Genomic DNA, 16,233 nt, shown 5'->3' with positions numbered 1-16,233 from the left:
TGTGGTATGGGCCCCAGTGCACTGTCTGTAGTCTGATCTGATCTGATCTGTGATATAAGATTTTGACCATAATGCCCATCTAAGTCATTCATCCTTCACTATCAACAGTGTCGCCTCGCCTACTCTGGCTCGAGGTAAAACATGCCCTCCTCATTACCCTACGTACAAAGAAATGTAAAAATAAATGTGGAAATAAATACATAAATAAATATATAAATGTGAAAATAAATAAAAGTGTAAATAAATGTGCTCCAATAATGTTTGTATTTACAACATATAATTATTTTGCAGTGTAATGGGGTTCTTTTAAATCAATCTGCACAGTTAAATCACATATCTTGTTAAATCAACTGTAATACTTACCTCCCCAGGTACTTGTGTAGCTGTAGATGGGATTCTGTTATTGTAAACCACAACAACAGCAGCAGCAGCCACACACAGAACAGCAAGAACTATTCCTGCAATAGCACCTGAAGACAAACCTAATTCTGAAACAACAAATACAGACAGTCATTATTAATGTCTGGATTTAAAAATACTCACCAGCATGTTAAAATTCCTCAAGAAAAAGAGGAATTATACTCACCAATGACTGAAACACTGAATCTTTTAACACTGGTGACACCAATACTACGACGACGACGGTGAATGCTGAATCTGCTGCTGACTATCTCTAGTTGATATTCTCCAGAGTCTGTGGTTCTGGTGTTTGTGATGGTCAGAGATCCAGTCTGATGATCCAGCTTCAGTCTGTCTCTGAATCTCTCTTTACACTCTTCATCTGCACAGATCTTACTCTGATCTCCAGTGATTTCAGTGATGACAATGTCATTAAAATACCACTTCATCACATTATATGCTATTCTTCCTACGGCAGGATCCAAAGTGACAGATTCTCCCTCCTTCACTGACTTTGTCACTTCTTCTCGATCAGCAGCAGGAACATCTGAAACACAAACCAACAGATGATTGGAGGATCTTTTGCGGAAGAAAAACATCACACAACTCTTTGCTTTATATCAAACGGTTTTAAAGGTGTAAACTATAAAATCAACACAGCAGATGTTTAATATGATCTATGTACTGTATATGAACATGAATGTGTATGTAATATTACAGCTGTGCAATTAATAAAAAAAACAAGTGCAATTATTATATATATTTATTATAGCCATCAATGTAGAGACACAAAATAAATGAGTGATTCTCTGTGTAGCAATGAATCAACATTACTTATTATGATTATGATATAAAGGGAAATCATAATAACAGCAATTAGCATACAGGAAAACAGAATAAAAAGTTCTGAGTGTCACTGATATAATATACACAAACTCATTTATAATCTGTGTGAAGATCAAATTCTGCTGGATTGGTTTATTCTTGGAAGTTGAAAACTTGGCCTTACATATATACAACAAATGAGGTACATATATCTTGAAAAATAGTTTTTTCCATGTTGTTTCATATTTTGAATTGCATATTTTATCTGTAAAACACATTGATCATATTGATTTGATTTCAAACTTTAGATTGATGCAACTGAACGTGTAGTTAACCGTTAGCAAAAAAAAAAAAATGTAGTTAATAACACTTTTTTAAATGCATAAAACAAAAATCCTGTCACTATTCAAACTAACGATAACTCAAAAAATGCTAGCCAGCTCAACTTTGAACAGCTGCACCTATAAAAACACTTTCTTCATGGTAAAGTTGGGAATACTATTAATATCATTATTAAACCAATTCAATCAAATATTATTATTTTTTACTTTCACAGAAATAAATGTCAAAAGGACAAACAACAACAATTTTGGTAAAGCCATTTCTTAATAAATAGGAGTTTGTATATAAATATAAATATATCTTGGTTATTTTTTAGTCTTGGACTTGTGTCTAAATGACTCACCACAGACAGAAACACTGAAGATCTTGTCACTGCTGGTACTACTGATGATCTGTAGATGATAAAGTCCAGCATCTGTGTTTCTGATGTTCATGATGGTCAGAGATCCAGTCTGATGATCCAGCTTCAGTCTGTCTCTGAATCTCTCAGTACCTTCATTACACTCAACATCTGTACAGATGAGATCTCCAGTGATTTGAGCGATGCGAGTGTCATTATAAAACCATTTAATTCTGTCATTTTGGTTTGTTTTTACATCAGTGTTTAGAGTAACTGAATCTCCCTCCATCACACACTTGCCTCTATCCGCACCAGACGCACCTGAAAATAAATAAACTGATAATACTAAATGACATTTGGGATAATGGAACAAAAATATACATCAAGAATAGTTTCTATGTAGTTGATAAAGATTGACCATTAGACCCCTGATGAATATTAGCCCACTGAAGGTCTCGGAAAATAATTAGTCTCGTTAATATTTTATAGTTTGGGAAGCCGTTGTTGCATGTATTTAGTCTACCCACACATTTCAACAGCACGACCCATGTTGGTAGCTGATTATATTTTAACATTCATTCACAAAACACACTAAATTAGTTAAAATAAATATAATTAGTTAAAAGAAATACACAGAATTAGGAATGTGAAGTATATGTACTTTGTAAGATCCACCTTGAGCATCAGAATGTTTTAAAACAATGATTAAATATGAAATAGGGTGAGTCTGTGTCAGAAATCTAATCTATCTTGGTCTCTTTTTTTTCATTAGAACAGAATACTATATAAGAAAGACACTTATCAGATTGCAGAGATTGCTGAAAAAAAAATATTGTATGGTTGTTCATACGGTTGTTTTGTGAACAGCATGTGTTAGTTGTGTTAATTATTTGACATGTATGTGAAGGTGACAGATAAAAATGCATACGTACCAATGACTGTTACATTGAAGGTCTTGTCACTGATGCTGTTGCTGATGATCTGTAGTCTATAAAGTCCAGAGTCTGTGGTTCTGGTGTTCATGATGGTCAGAGATCCAGTCTGATGATCCAGCTTCAGTCTGTCTCTGAATCTCTCAGGACACTCAGCATCTTCACAGATGAAACTCTGACCTCCATTTATCTGAGCGATGCGAGTGTTATCAAAGTACCATTTTATTATTTGTTGTGGGGTTAAAGTCACATCAGTGTTTAAAGTGACCTGATCTCCCTCCACAGGCACAGACACAGACACTACTTCTTCACCAGCACTGGAAACAGCTGTTGAAGAAATGAACATTAATTATAAATCTGGTAAAGTGGGACAAAAATATACATCAGTAAAGTCTTGAGATATTTTTTGCAATGGATTCAGAATGCCTGGATTATAAATGTAACAAGCGAATATACAAACATATATTCAGAGTGAATATGTATTTCAATGATATTTATGAGTCTCAAGGATGATATTGTACATTTCATAATGCAAAAAAACAAACAAAAAAAACATACATACATAATACATAATTATGATCATTGCATATTTTCATATTCTCTTCAACCCCTGTTAACTAACAACAGTTTAAAGAGCTGGTAAATTACCTAGCTTTCCTCCATATCAGAACTCAATAAGACTACTTCATGTTTAAGATTAAAATAGTGCTTTGATTTTCTCATTACCTGTCATTTCAAAATACATGTTGATTGTACAAGTATTTTGTGGAAAATGTCAATGTGTTTGGTTTTGCATGACACTGAGCCATTCAGTACAGCCTATTTTAAAGAGATTAAAAACTATCCCCCTAATTTTGTAAAACAAAAGTAAGCTATTTATGTACAAGATATCCAACCTGATGCTATCAAATTGGATATCTTGCACATAAATAGCTTACCTTTTTTCCTGTAAATAACTAGAAGAATACTAAAATAACAGTAAAACTATAAGAAAAGACTAGTAAAGCAGGAAGTAAAACTATTTGTGCAGTGTTTAATTTTGCAATACATTGAAATAAAATATAAGAAATACCATGTGACAGTATAGAGTAGCATAATGAGCTGTTTTGTACATCTTAAAAATAACTGTAAGTGGAAGAAACATGAGCAGATGAGACTCACATGAAATCATTCAAGAGAGAACCCAGTCAGTGGAGTTTGTGCAAAAACCCTTTACAATGTTTGAGTGTTGTTGTCTTTTACTGCATATGATAATTCATATTTCTTCATTGAGAATCTTTAAAAAAATGTGTAAAAATCTCAACCTCATGAACCAAATCCTGTGTCTTGTTTCTGTCTTGTGTCTTGAGTTAAGTGTTGGCTTTAATGATAATCAAACAAGAAAAGACGAGGAGAAAATCACTCCCTGCTCTTGACGAGCATTTGTAGCTTTTATAAGAATTCATATTGTGAAAATTGTGCCCTACCTTCGTATTCACATCTATGCAACCTATAAATAAATTACTATTAGCACAAAATTGTTTACAAGGGCACATATTTCTTAATTCATCTAGTCACTTGATTCTGCTCTCAAAATGCACCAGATTTATGTATTTAAATTTAAAATGAACAAAATGTTCTTACAGGGGAGCTACCCTTAGGAAAATTAACCATGGTTTTACTACAAATAAAACCAAAAAACGGTCTCATGTTACGTATGTAACCATAGTACCCTGAGTAGGGAACGAGACACTGTTTCCTCTAGGGGCCGCTTTGGGGAACACCTCGTCGTGACCCGTGTCTGAAGCATACATTGAAAAAACACCAACGCGTTGGCCGGCGACAGCCTCTGACATCACTACACGGTGCGACTATAAATAAGCGACTGGAGAGCACGTCATTTATCTTCTTCGTCAGAAGCTTGCGTCCGAAGCATGGCAGGGAGCTAGAGGACGCAGTGTCTCGTTCCCTACTCAAGGAACCATGGTTACATACGTAACCTGAGACAGTTCCCTTTCGAGGGAACTTCAAACTGTGTCCTCTTAGGGGTTGCTTTGGAGAACAGTATACCCACGCCGCCATGCTGAGGGGAGTGCAGGTCAGAATCATGGTGAGCACTAAGTACCAACTCTACCATTTCCATGGGAGTTGCCCCTGGGACGTTTAGACGGCTGTCTGTGACATTATCCCTTACGGCCAAAGGCCTAAGCTGCATAGCCAGTTTATTTGTTAGGGCCTCGGCCCGGGGTAGCCTTTATCCAGGTCTTTCAACAGGTCAGCCTGATAGGCTTGAAGCACTGCCATCGTGTGCAATGAAGCCACAGCCTGACCTGCTGCTGCGTATGCTTTGCCATTTAAGCGGGATGTATCCTGGAGGGGCTTAGATGGCAAAGAGGGAGATTTAAGAGAGGATGTTTCCCCCACAGAGAGATAGCTAGCCAGCGTCTCTTCTACAGGGGGCATCTTCTCATAGCCATTTTCGTGCATGCCCTCGATGTTAGCATAACTCGTATGCTGAAACCGATGGATGCGAGAAGAAAATGGCCTCTTCCATTCTTTTTTGACTTCTGCATGTAAATCATGCAAGAATGGAAGGCTCACCTGGGCTGGAGGGCTATGGTTAGATAAATAATGCTCAACAAGGCGTTCACAGAATGTTAGTAGACACATAACCACCAGAAATGTAACACATAAGTATATACAGAAAGGGTTAAAAAAAAATTTTTTTTTCTTTTTTTTTCTACCTCGCGGCGTTATTTTGCTGGTACGCTTCCATGGCAAGTCTAAGGCCTGTTTCACATATAATCCGTCTGCAGTGCGTCTGCATTCCGTGTGCGTTACGTATGTGGTGCTGAAGCAGCACGGACTCATTGTGCTTTCACACATGACGCGTTTGCAGTCCGCTACTGATCCGCGGCTGTTTAAGCCACAAAACACAAAATTTGTCCATTATTTAGATATCAAAAACGACGACTTTATTCAGCATTGTCTTCTCTTCCGTGTCTGTGTGAGAGATAGTTCAAATCAAAGCAGTCTGGATATCCGGTTCGCGAACGATTCATTCAGTTCACCAAATCGAACTGAATCGTTTTAAACGGTTCGCGTCTCTAATGCGCATTAATCCACAAATGAATTAAGCTGTTAACTTTTTTAATGTGGCTGACACTCCCTCTAAGTTTAAACAAACCAATATCCCGGAGTAATTCATGTACTCAAACGGTACATTGACTGAACTGCTGTGAAGAGAGAACTGAAGATGAACACCGAGCTGAGCCAGATAACGAACAAAACATTGACTCGTTCACGAGTCAAGAACCGTTTCTGTCAGACGCGTCCGATTCGTGAACCGAGGAGCTGATGATACTGCGCATGTGTGATTCAGCGTGAAGCACACCGACACACAGAGCGTCTGAACTGAACTGATTCTTTTGGTGATTGATTCTGAACTGATTCTGTGCTAGTGTTATGGGTGCGGGTAAACCGAAGGCTTGAATCAAGGGCAATCATCGCAAATGACGCCATTACATAGAGCGCAAAAGAACCGGTGAACCGTTTTCTTCAACCGGTTTATTGAATCGAACTGTCCGAAAGAACTACTGGTGATCTGAACACCGATGCAACCGGTTCTTCACTCGTGAACGAGTCAGTCTATTGTTCGTTATTTGGCTCGGCTCGGTGTTGATCACAGCAGTTCAGTCAGTGTACTGTTTGAGTGCATGCATTACTCCGGGATATTGGTTTGTTTTAACTCAGAGGGAGTGTCAGCCACATTAAAAAAAGTGAACAGCTTAAGTCATTTGTGGTTTAATGCGTATTAGAGACGCGAATCGTTTAAAACGATTCAGTTCGATTTGGTGAACTGAATGATTCGTTCGCGAACCGGACACCCTGCTTTGATTTGAACTCTCTCTCACAACAGACACGGAAGAGAAGACAATGCTGAATAAAGTCGTCGTTTTTGCTATTTTTGGACCAAAATGTATTTTCGATGCTTCAAAAAATTCCAACGGACCCTCTGATGTCACATGGACTACTTTGATGATGTTTTTCTTACCTTTCTGGACATGGACAGTATACCGTACACACAGCTTCAATGGAGGGACTGAGAGCTCTCGGACTAAATCAAAAATATCTTAAACTGTGTTCCGAAGATAAAAGGAGGTCTTACATGTTTGGAACAGCATAAGGGTGAGTTATTAATGACATAATTTTCATTTTTGGGTGAACTAACCCTTTAAAAAATGAATTAGGATTGTTAAAAGCAGTGGTTCTCAGTTTCAGGCCAGCTCTAGTGGTTACACAGGAGAATCACTAAATTCAATATTAATGTTAATACATTTTAATTTAATCTTTGAGTAAGGTTTTTTTTTTTTTTTACATTTAAGTACAGTACAGTTATGTTACTTTTGTTATAACACATTTTAATTGAAACTTTAAGTCTTTAATTTATGTTACCTGTATGTAAGCACAGTCCAGTGTTAATGTTCAAACGGTGTATTTACAATGTTAAAGTGTCTGACTACAATAAATATTCTTATTAGGAATAAAACTGCCTCATTTTTTAAATGTACTCATTATTCTCAATAAAAACTTTTGTAGATGTCTAACAGAAATAAAGTCAGTCTGGTTAGTAATAAGTGAAGCTGGTAAAGCTGTTTGTGGAGTTGTTTAATCCTCCTCTGCTGAGATCTTGAGAGATTTATCTTCAATTGATTTAATCTAAAGTTGTGGCTGAAGTCAGTTGTAGTTCTTGTTTTTCTGCTTATCTTTTTTTCTGTTCTCTTCTTTCCTTCAGTGATTCTGCTTGTTAACAGGCTTATTAAGGCTGAAATTACTTCATATTTAATATACACAGATTTTGTGGCTCAGATAAGGTCCAGTTCTTTTTAATTTCTTTACTCTTGGCTGACATGTGGCATTGCTATTGCCTGCTTGTGGCTCAAATCTGGCAAACAGGAGCGGTCTGCCCAAGTGCCATCATTCCACGCTGCATGTGGGTGGGCCAGATCATCTTTCCACGGGTGCCAGATGTGGTCCGGATCTGGGCCGACACAATGTTGCTATGTGGGTCACCGATGGAGTTTCGGTTCCTTGCCGCTGTCGCCTCTGGCTTGCTTAGTTGGGGTCATTTCATCTACAGCGATATCGTTGACTTGATTTGCAAATAAATGCACAGACACTATTTAAACTGAACAGAGATGACATCGTTGAATTCAATGATGAACTGCCTTTAACTGCCATTTTGCATTATTGACACACCGTTTTCCTTATTTATGTTGTTCAGTTGTTTTGACGCAATGTATTTTGTTTAAAAGCGCTATATAAATAAAGGTGACTTGACGGCGTCAGAAAGGATCTAGAGTTGGGACTCTTTCAACACTCTAAAAACGGCTGGGTTATTTTTTAACCCAAAATGCTGGGTTGAGTCTGTTGGGTCATTTTGTTGGGTTATTTTATTTCTTTATAAACACTTTTGGGTAGTTTCAATTTACCAGGAGTTGGGTTAAACCTGCTGGGTTGCGTCGCTGGGTTGTTTCAGGCCAGCGCTGGGTTATTTAACGCGCCTTGAAGATGTTTAAATCGCTCCCCAACTGTCATTTTGGAAGAACAACGGGGCAAAGCCACGGCTTTCAACTGTTTTAAGGTAAGTTTATTTAATTTTTTCATTAATAATTATTTTCAGTTGGCAGAATTATAACTTTTTTGCGGCAACAATACTGTTAAACGTCTACAGGCCAACATTATTTACGTTAAATGATGAACTGTTTACCTCAAACGGCCAACCTACGTTACGTGACTCGCATAATCGTGTTAAGGTATCTGAGACGACAGATTAATACAGTTTTATTAAGTTTCAGACACCCAGCTAGCAAAAAATATCCGCACGGCTTCTTTTTGCCGCCGGCCCTAAGCTGTCGGCTATAGGTGCGTCCCGCTGGCGGGGATGAAACGTTTGCCGCCGAATACGTCACTCCCATTTCTTGCGAGATGCCGCCGGCGAAAAGCCGGCGGGCCGACTGCTTCATTTTCTTTGGCGGTTGCCTCCGTCTAATGGACCGCGGCCGGCTGGCGGCAAGCCGCTTTGAAATACAAGGATTTCTACTAAAATCGACCAGCAGCCAAGGCTATGTTTAGCATGTTGGGAGTTAGAATGGAAGTGGAACTGACAGCATTTTAACTACTTTTCACATCTGAAGCGATTATAAAATCATAATAGCCTATATGTGAATTAAATCCCATATTATTATTATTATTATTATTTTTTTTTTTTTTTTTTAAGCCATTAGGGTTTATTCTTGACTCTTGATTCCATGATAAGGTACGGTTTAGGAAATTAAATTTAAATTACTTTGAAACTCTGAAGCGATAGAGTAGCCTAATAGGCTATATGTAAAATTATTTTATGCACTTAGGTGAAAATTGTTTACATTTCTTTGATTTATGCACAATTGAGACATGCATAAACCAAAAATAATTCCTTTTGTAAAACTTACTTGGCAATAAATATCTTTCTGATTCTGATTAGGTTTTAAAATAGATATTTAATTCATGGTATGAACAATTTAGCTGAATAAATTGATGAAGTTAGACTTTTCACTAATGCCTGGCTACATCAGTGAACAGTGAAAGACATCTGCAACATGGCCAAAATCTTGGGTAGGTCTATACTTTATAATTTTTTATTAATTTGCAACCATGGTAATAGCCTATCATAAACAGGAAAATCTCTGTTTTGACCTGATCAGAAGGATAAACTAAAATCTAAAAGCTCCTCTGGTTTCACAGCTGCACTGGCAGATTTATGAAATATTTAGAAATATTTCGTCTTTCTGCCATTCCAGGAAATGTCATTTTATGTCTTTCATTTTTTTCCAACCTCGATTTTTTTTTTTTTTTTGACTTTTTACATGTATAAGGGATTAATTTGCAATTGCGACCTGTACAAATGTTTAAGACAGTAAAACACTTAAAAAAATGTAAACACATTATAAATGTTAGAAAGTATAGGTTTTCACCATTGCTGTGTTCAGGATTTTTTTTTGGGCGGAGCTAAAACGGTGGCTCGATGACGCACTGGAGCCACTGAGCTCCTGGCCCCTCCCCAAACAACATAACTAGAGCACACATTCGCGTCAGTTCGCCGTTCAATCGCGAGTTTCTGTGGACTACCATCGTTTAAGTAAGTACATGTTTCCTTAACGCAATATTATGTTTACATTGTTTTTAGTTTATCTTTGTAAAATCTGTAGTCATCTTTGTTCATGCCTTACTAGTCAAGCTAAAGTAAGGCTAAAGTAAGTTAGCCTTGTTTACAAAGTTGCCGCCATGTTACAATTAACTTTCTGTAATAGCTACTTTGTTTCTTCCAGGCGTTGAGTTTTTCTTTTCTTCTAAGATACGTATGTTTATACGAGTGTGAGTACGTATGTGTTTTAAGTTAGTTTTGGTCAGTCGAATTAACTACAGTTACTTGTATGGACAATTATGCCGCCGCCCATGTGGTAATGTGGTTCCAGCAGTAGGTAGCAAAATCTACGACAAGACTGATCAGTATAACTTGTGTTGTTTTCTAACTAAACCGAATGATGATACCAGTAACGTTAGGTTGTTTTCATTTGTTTGTTCCGACACGCACGCTGCTAGTCTAGTTCAGAGTGTTAGCTAACACATGCTGTTTCGCCTTTTTTACACTGTTCAAGCATGTTGAAATGTGTATAGCTTCAGTACGTAGCAAAAGCTTTACATCTAGTGTTTTCTTACAAAACTAACGTTGTATATAGGTTGTTTAAATGATTTTGTTTGTCTGAACAAGTAGCTGCTAGTCCAGTAGCTAGAGTGGCTAGCAATTGTTAGCTAACACATGCTGTTGTGCCTTTGTTACAGTAACTTACACACTGAGGTTAAGCAATGTTGCTAGTTACATTACATGTAGAAATGTAACTAGCTACAGTAGGTATCCAAAGCTTTACATCTAGAAAGACTTCAGTATAACTTAAATTATTTGGTGTTTTCTAACAAAGCAGAATGATGGTGGCGCCGCACAGCTGAGAGGGACCCACAGCCGACCCCTTAAACCTAGGCTGACTACTGACATCCCAGCATCACTGACAACTGGAACCCTTTCTTTATCCTGCAGTCAGTAACATCAAGACCCCTAAAGAAGCCAGAAGTGTCAGACTGCACTCCCCAATCCACACTGTTCACTGTGGATATTATCATAGTGCTTAACTTATTATATTGTTAAATATAGCTTGTAAATCCTTGTGCCACAGGTCAGCATTGCAGTTATATCTGTTCTACTACTTTTTTTACCTCAGTATTTTATATATATATTTGAAGATGTTTATCACAGATACAAGAGACATCTTGTACCCCAGGTCAGCAATGCCATTATAATGGTCTATTCTACTCCAGAGCTTTATTCTAAATTATTACCACTTATCTTATTGTTAGAAATGGCTTGTAAATGTGATGTTATACCTGAATTTTTTTGGTGTCCTGCACATTCTTTGGTACCAGATATACTCATTACTTATGTTTACTGGTAATTCTTTTCATGCCAGAGCTGACCTCTTTATATTATTAACAATTATTGTAAGTGTTATAATTTGCTTGTAAGCTAAGGCTGTTTTTTTTTTTTTTTACAATTTAATTGGAAACCTGCATGTGTGTGTGTGTGTGTATTTATTTTATTTTTTTCTCTTTTTTTCTGTTATTTATATTTCAGGGATCTGACATCATGTTTCAATGACAGTTACTGTACTTTGAAATGTGGAATTAAAACGTCAAATGGAAATTTGTCTGGTTTGATCAATCATTATTCTTGATAAACTGCATTATATATATAATATATAATATATATATAAATAAATAAATAAGCAAGCGGCGACCGATCGCTCGAAAATAGCGTTTGCCTCCGACGGGCCGCGGAAGGGTCGCCTTTGATATAACGGCGGCGGGACGGCGGTTGGCCCGCGGGCCGGCCGCGGAACGAAGGCGGTAGGAAGGCGGCTGCCGCTTCTAAAAAGCGGCTGCCGCCGGCGGTGCACCGTCAAACGTGTTTGCGATTACGCTATTCTGACGCTTCTACTGCCGCCGGAGCGCCGCCGGCGGTCCGCCGACTCATTGCTATCTGGGCAGTGACGGATGGCTGAAATATGCGAATACCTGTGAAAATAGAGGAAAAAGTCGTTTCTGACACTGAAAAGCGAATTTAACATTTAAGTGAGTCAAATGAGTTCAAAAAGTGAATACGACTTTCTGCTCTAATGTAAACGCCTGCAGTTGTCCATATCGACATGTAAATCATAGAAATTACGCACAATATAGTCGGACCGCAGGTCTAAAAGAACCGACGATCCAGTTCAAATAAACCGGTTCAGTAATTCTCGAACAAAGTGATTCCCGGAAAAGAATCGACGTCTCAGGGCATTTCAAAGTGCGCGCACGCACAGTGATTGACTTAGGCCGCGTTAGTGAGGTGATTTGATGCTTTTGTGGTTTATAAAGTCTTTTTACATACAAATTATAATTCAAAATGTGTTTTTTCCTTTCAGAAAAGCACATGGATACATTTGTGAGAGAAAAAACTCGTCGAGTGCAGTCTTACTGAGGCGTCTAACGGTAAGTTCGTGTTTATTATACATTTTACATAAATTGCTTTTCTGTTATAATCAACTAACGTTAACCCTCACGTAACTTAAACGCACATATATTTGTATTTCGTGCTATAGTTAAAGCTAACTTTGTGTTCAGAATGTACCTAATTTAGCATCGTAAACATGATATACCAATTTTCCAGCTCGTGTTTTTGACTTGTCCTTATCACTTTGGTACATCTATAAGTGTTTATATATGGACTGTTTTAAAGCTGCGCAGTAACCCAGTACCTACGTGACTTGTCATAGAAATGTCTTTGTGCGCGCATGCAGTGTGATCGCCCTTATTTGTGTCTGTGTTTGATATAGCCAGCATATTAACATAAAACTGTGATTTATAATAACTGGAAAATCCCATTGATTAAACCTTTTGAAAGAACACCTTTCAGCCAATCACTAGATCATATTCTGCTTAGATATAACAATTTGTATTTTTTATTTTTTTTTTACTTCATTTTAAAGGTTGGAACAAACATGGAATTCCCTAAACGAGCAGAGTCCACAAAACCCCATCCAATTGTCGTGGCGATTTAAAAATGCCAGCAGATCTCTCAGGCATTGATCATAATTAAAGGACAGGTAAGGATATTCTGGACTATTTTCAAAAGGAATTGCAAATTGTATATTTAATTGTATTTTTCCACATGTGGACGCATACATTGTGACATAGTCCAAACGCAATTGAAAAGCATTTGAATTTCAGATGCTTTACACAGAAAGCTGTCAGTTTGTGTCAAGCGTGGGACTGTACTATGGGGCGTGTTTTTATTGGGATATATTCTGTAGTTTTTACCCCAAATCTCTCACTGTTTGCACTCTGATGCACGTCAGCAAAACAACATTGCAGTTCTACTCTGATTTACCTATTTGCATTTTACCCTATATTTTATTCCTCAGGTGAAAAGCATTTGGTTAATGGTGAATATTGACCAATAGTACCATGTGGTTCTAACTGTTAGCAGGGGATAGTAGTTGCATTTGGGGTAAAAATGACAGAATTATTTATTATGTGAGATGCCAAGAATATAAGGAGATCCGGGTTGCACTGTCTGTTCTTTAACACGCATCTCTCTGAGCGGCAGCTGCCTTTAGTAGTGCCTTAACCTCCATTGTTCAAAGCATTTGGCACAATTGTCTTTGAGTGACATCACCTCCCAATACAAACACTCTCCATAGTATGGTCCCACCCCTGACAAAAATTGACAGTTTTCCATGTGAAGCTGAAGTAAGTTGCTAAAGTAATTGCGATTCCCTTTGAGTTTTGGCAGGTAACGTGCAACACAGTGAAAAAACAGACATGGTAATTAATAACACCTCATGTACTTGTTCTTATGATGCATCTATGCTAACATTAGTCTGTTTCTCTCTTATTCCAAGGTCACCGTAGTCACCCGTATCCAGTACGTATCCAGACCAGATGGTGGATCAGCACCTAGAAAGGACCTTTACTGCCCTGAAAGACAGCGGAGACCAGGACAACTAGATACAGATCCCCTGTAAAGACCCTGTCTCAGAGGAACACCAGGACAAGACCACAGGAAACAGATGATTCTTCTGCACAATCTGACTTCTTCAGCCTGGAATTGAACTACTGGTTTCGTCTGGTCAGAGGAGAACTGGCCCCCAACTGAGCCTGTTTTCTCTCAAGGTTTTTTTCTCCATTCTGTCACCGTTGGAGTTTTGGTTCCTTAGTTGGGGACCATTAATATCAAGCGATATCATCGATTTGATTGCACAGAGGGACAATACATCACTGAATCAATGACAAACTGACTTTAACTGAAAACTGAGTGTTTACTTTTGTCCCTTTGCATTATTACACACTATTTTCCTATTTAATACTGTAAAGCTGCTATGATGCAGTATTTGATCAATATGACAGGCTTATTACTTTATTACTTAATTTTTGTTCAGTGTTTTTGAAACCGTGTTTTTGTTCAAGATTTGCAATTGTGTTTGGATTATGTCACAATTTGTCACATGTGGAAAACGCAATTGAAAATATAATTTGCAATTCCTTTTGAAAATTGTCCTTCCATAGACAGGCTCTATAACAGAGTACACTGCTCTCATGTGTAGATCTTTGCTTCAGAGCTTAAGTGTTTGACAGTAGTTCACCCAAAAATGAAAATTGTCACTAATTATTCACCCTGGTCTGTAAGCTCTCGAATATCATCGAAAATATAATAATTAACTTGTGTTCTGAAGATGAACGAAGGTCTTACGGGTTTGTAACGACATGAAGTTGAGTAATAAATGACAGAATTTTCATTTTTGGGTGAACTATATGTTGAACTACCCTAAGCAGTGCACATCTACCTACATAGGAGTCTTTATATACTTGATATAAATTTAAGAACATCTTTAAATTTAAAGAATGTTAATTGTCAATGTAATATCACTGTGTATTTAAATAGCTAAAAATGTCAAAATGTAATAGTTAAACAGCGAGACAGGTCATTCAGAAATAATTTTCTTATTGCAACTGTAGTTCTGTGATTTTTATTTTATTTATTTTGCATTTGCTGGAAACAAAAAAAGGGAAAATTCCATGTTTGTCATTGGTACTAATTTTTGAATGTCAGATGGCATTAAAATATTTTTTAACAGTCTAAATAACCTGTATTCTTCATTATTTATTAATCCATGATTGCTTTGTTAAGCAAAGGTGAGATTATAAGAATTACCCAGCAAGAATAACCCAGAATCATAAAAATGCAAACCCACAAATGGTAAGAATGACTCTGTCTTGGGTTTTCTCAATAACCCAGCATGCTGGGTTAAAATGTGTAAACCAGCATGCTGGGTTACTTTAACACAGCACGTGTTCTGTCCAATATTTACCCAGTGCTGGGTTGCCAATTGGGTTATTTTTAACCCAGCCATTTTTAGAGTGAAGGATCACCCGAAGCACAACCACACTATATGCACGAGGCTGTTGGGTCTAACATTTTAGAGTCCCCGTCGGTAGAAATCACATTCTGCATTCCACAAGGTTTAAAAAGACACTGCCAAAATAAGATACTTTATATCGACCCTACTGTTAAATACTCATAATAAGTGACATTGTTCTTTACAATAGCGACGGAATTGAACATCACGTTTCTGCATTAATCCGGAAATTTCCGGAGGCGATAGGCCGAAAGTAGGCCTTGAGGAACGGGACCACGGACGGACAAACATACAGAAAACAGAAGCTTAAATGGGGTCATGTCTATCACAGTGTCATCTGAAACATTCAGCAACTCAAAACAGCAATAGCGAGTGGTACATTCATCAAAACTGGCACAAAATTATAAAGTCTACGTCACAGCGCCATTTGTTTTTATCTTTTAAATTAAAAAAATGGTGTCACAAATACATTTCTTACCAGACAGGAAGAGTGCACACACTCCGAGTAATACGGAGACCTTCATTTTCACCACTTTTCCACAAAAAAATGAACGCAGGTTCTATGGAGAATATAGGGTGTTGCCCCTGACTCGAAATGAAAGTGAAAGTCACTGATCATTCGTGTTTTTTTTTTTTTTTTTTTTTTTTTTTTTACCAAAAATCCTTTGGTGTTATGTAATTGTATGACGAGTCTTTCCTACCTAACCCTAAACATACCCCTTACAATAATGAAAAATAATAATTATTGTACAGTGAGACAAATGCTGTGTCGGAAACGGTTTTTTGCCGAATTCCGACTCCCTGCCAGAATCTGACTTATCGATAGTATCGATGCCAACACTGGTATTGGTATCGGATCGATACC

The 16,233-nt window shown here is 37.5% G+C and overlaps 1 protein-coding gene across 1 annotated transcript in view; it reads right to left on the bottom strand.

Annotated features, from left to right (window-relative positions):
* The window catches only part of LOC113040792 (carcinoembryonic antigen-related cell adhesion molecule 1-like), a 21,826-nt gene extending 5,850 nt beyond the window's left edge, over window positions 1-15,976 (bottom strand). Inside the window, exons 1-5 of the mRNA XM_026199043.1 lie at window positions 15,847-15,976; window positions 2,839-3,165; window positions 1,910-2,227; window positions 587-946; window positions 364-488 (exon numbers count right to left, since the gene is read on the bottom strand). Of these exons, the coding sequence (XP_026054828.1) occupies window positions 364-488; window positions 587-946; window positions 1,910-2,227; window positions 2,839-3,165; window positions 15,847-15,892 (1,176 nt within the window). The 5' untranslated portion in view covers window positions 15,893-15,976. The remainder of the gene's footprint in view (window positions 1-363; window positions 489-586; window positions 947-1,909; window positions 2,228-2,838; window positions 3,166-15,846) is intronic.
* Between the last annotated feature and the right edge of the window lie 257 nt (window positions 15,977-16,233).

This window comes from Carassius auratus, chromosome 22 (genome assembly GCF_003368295.1).
Source record: "Carassius auratus strain Wakin chromosome 22, ASM336829v1, whole genome shotgun sequence".
NCBI lineage: Eukaryota > Metazoa > Chordata > Actinopteri > Cypriniformes > Cyprinidae > Carassius > Carassius auratus.
This window is presented reverse-complemented; position numbering and strand designations above follow the sequence as displayed.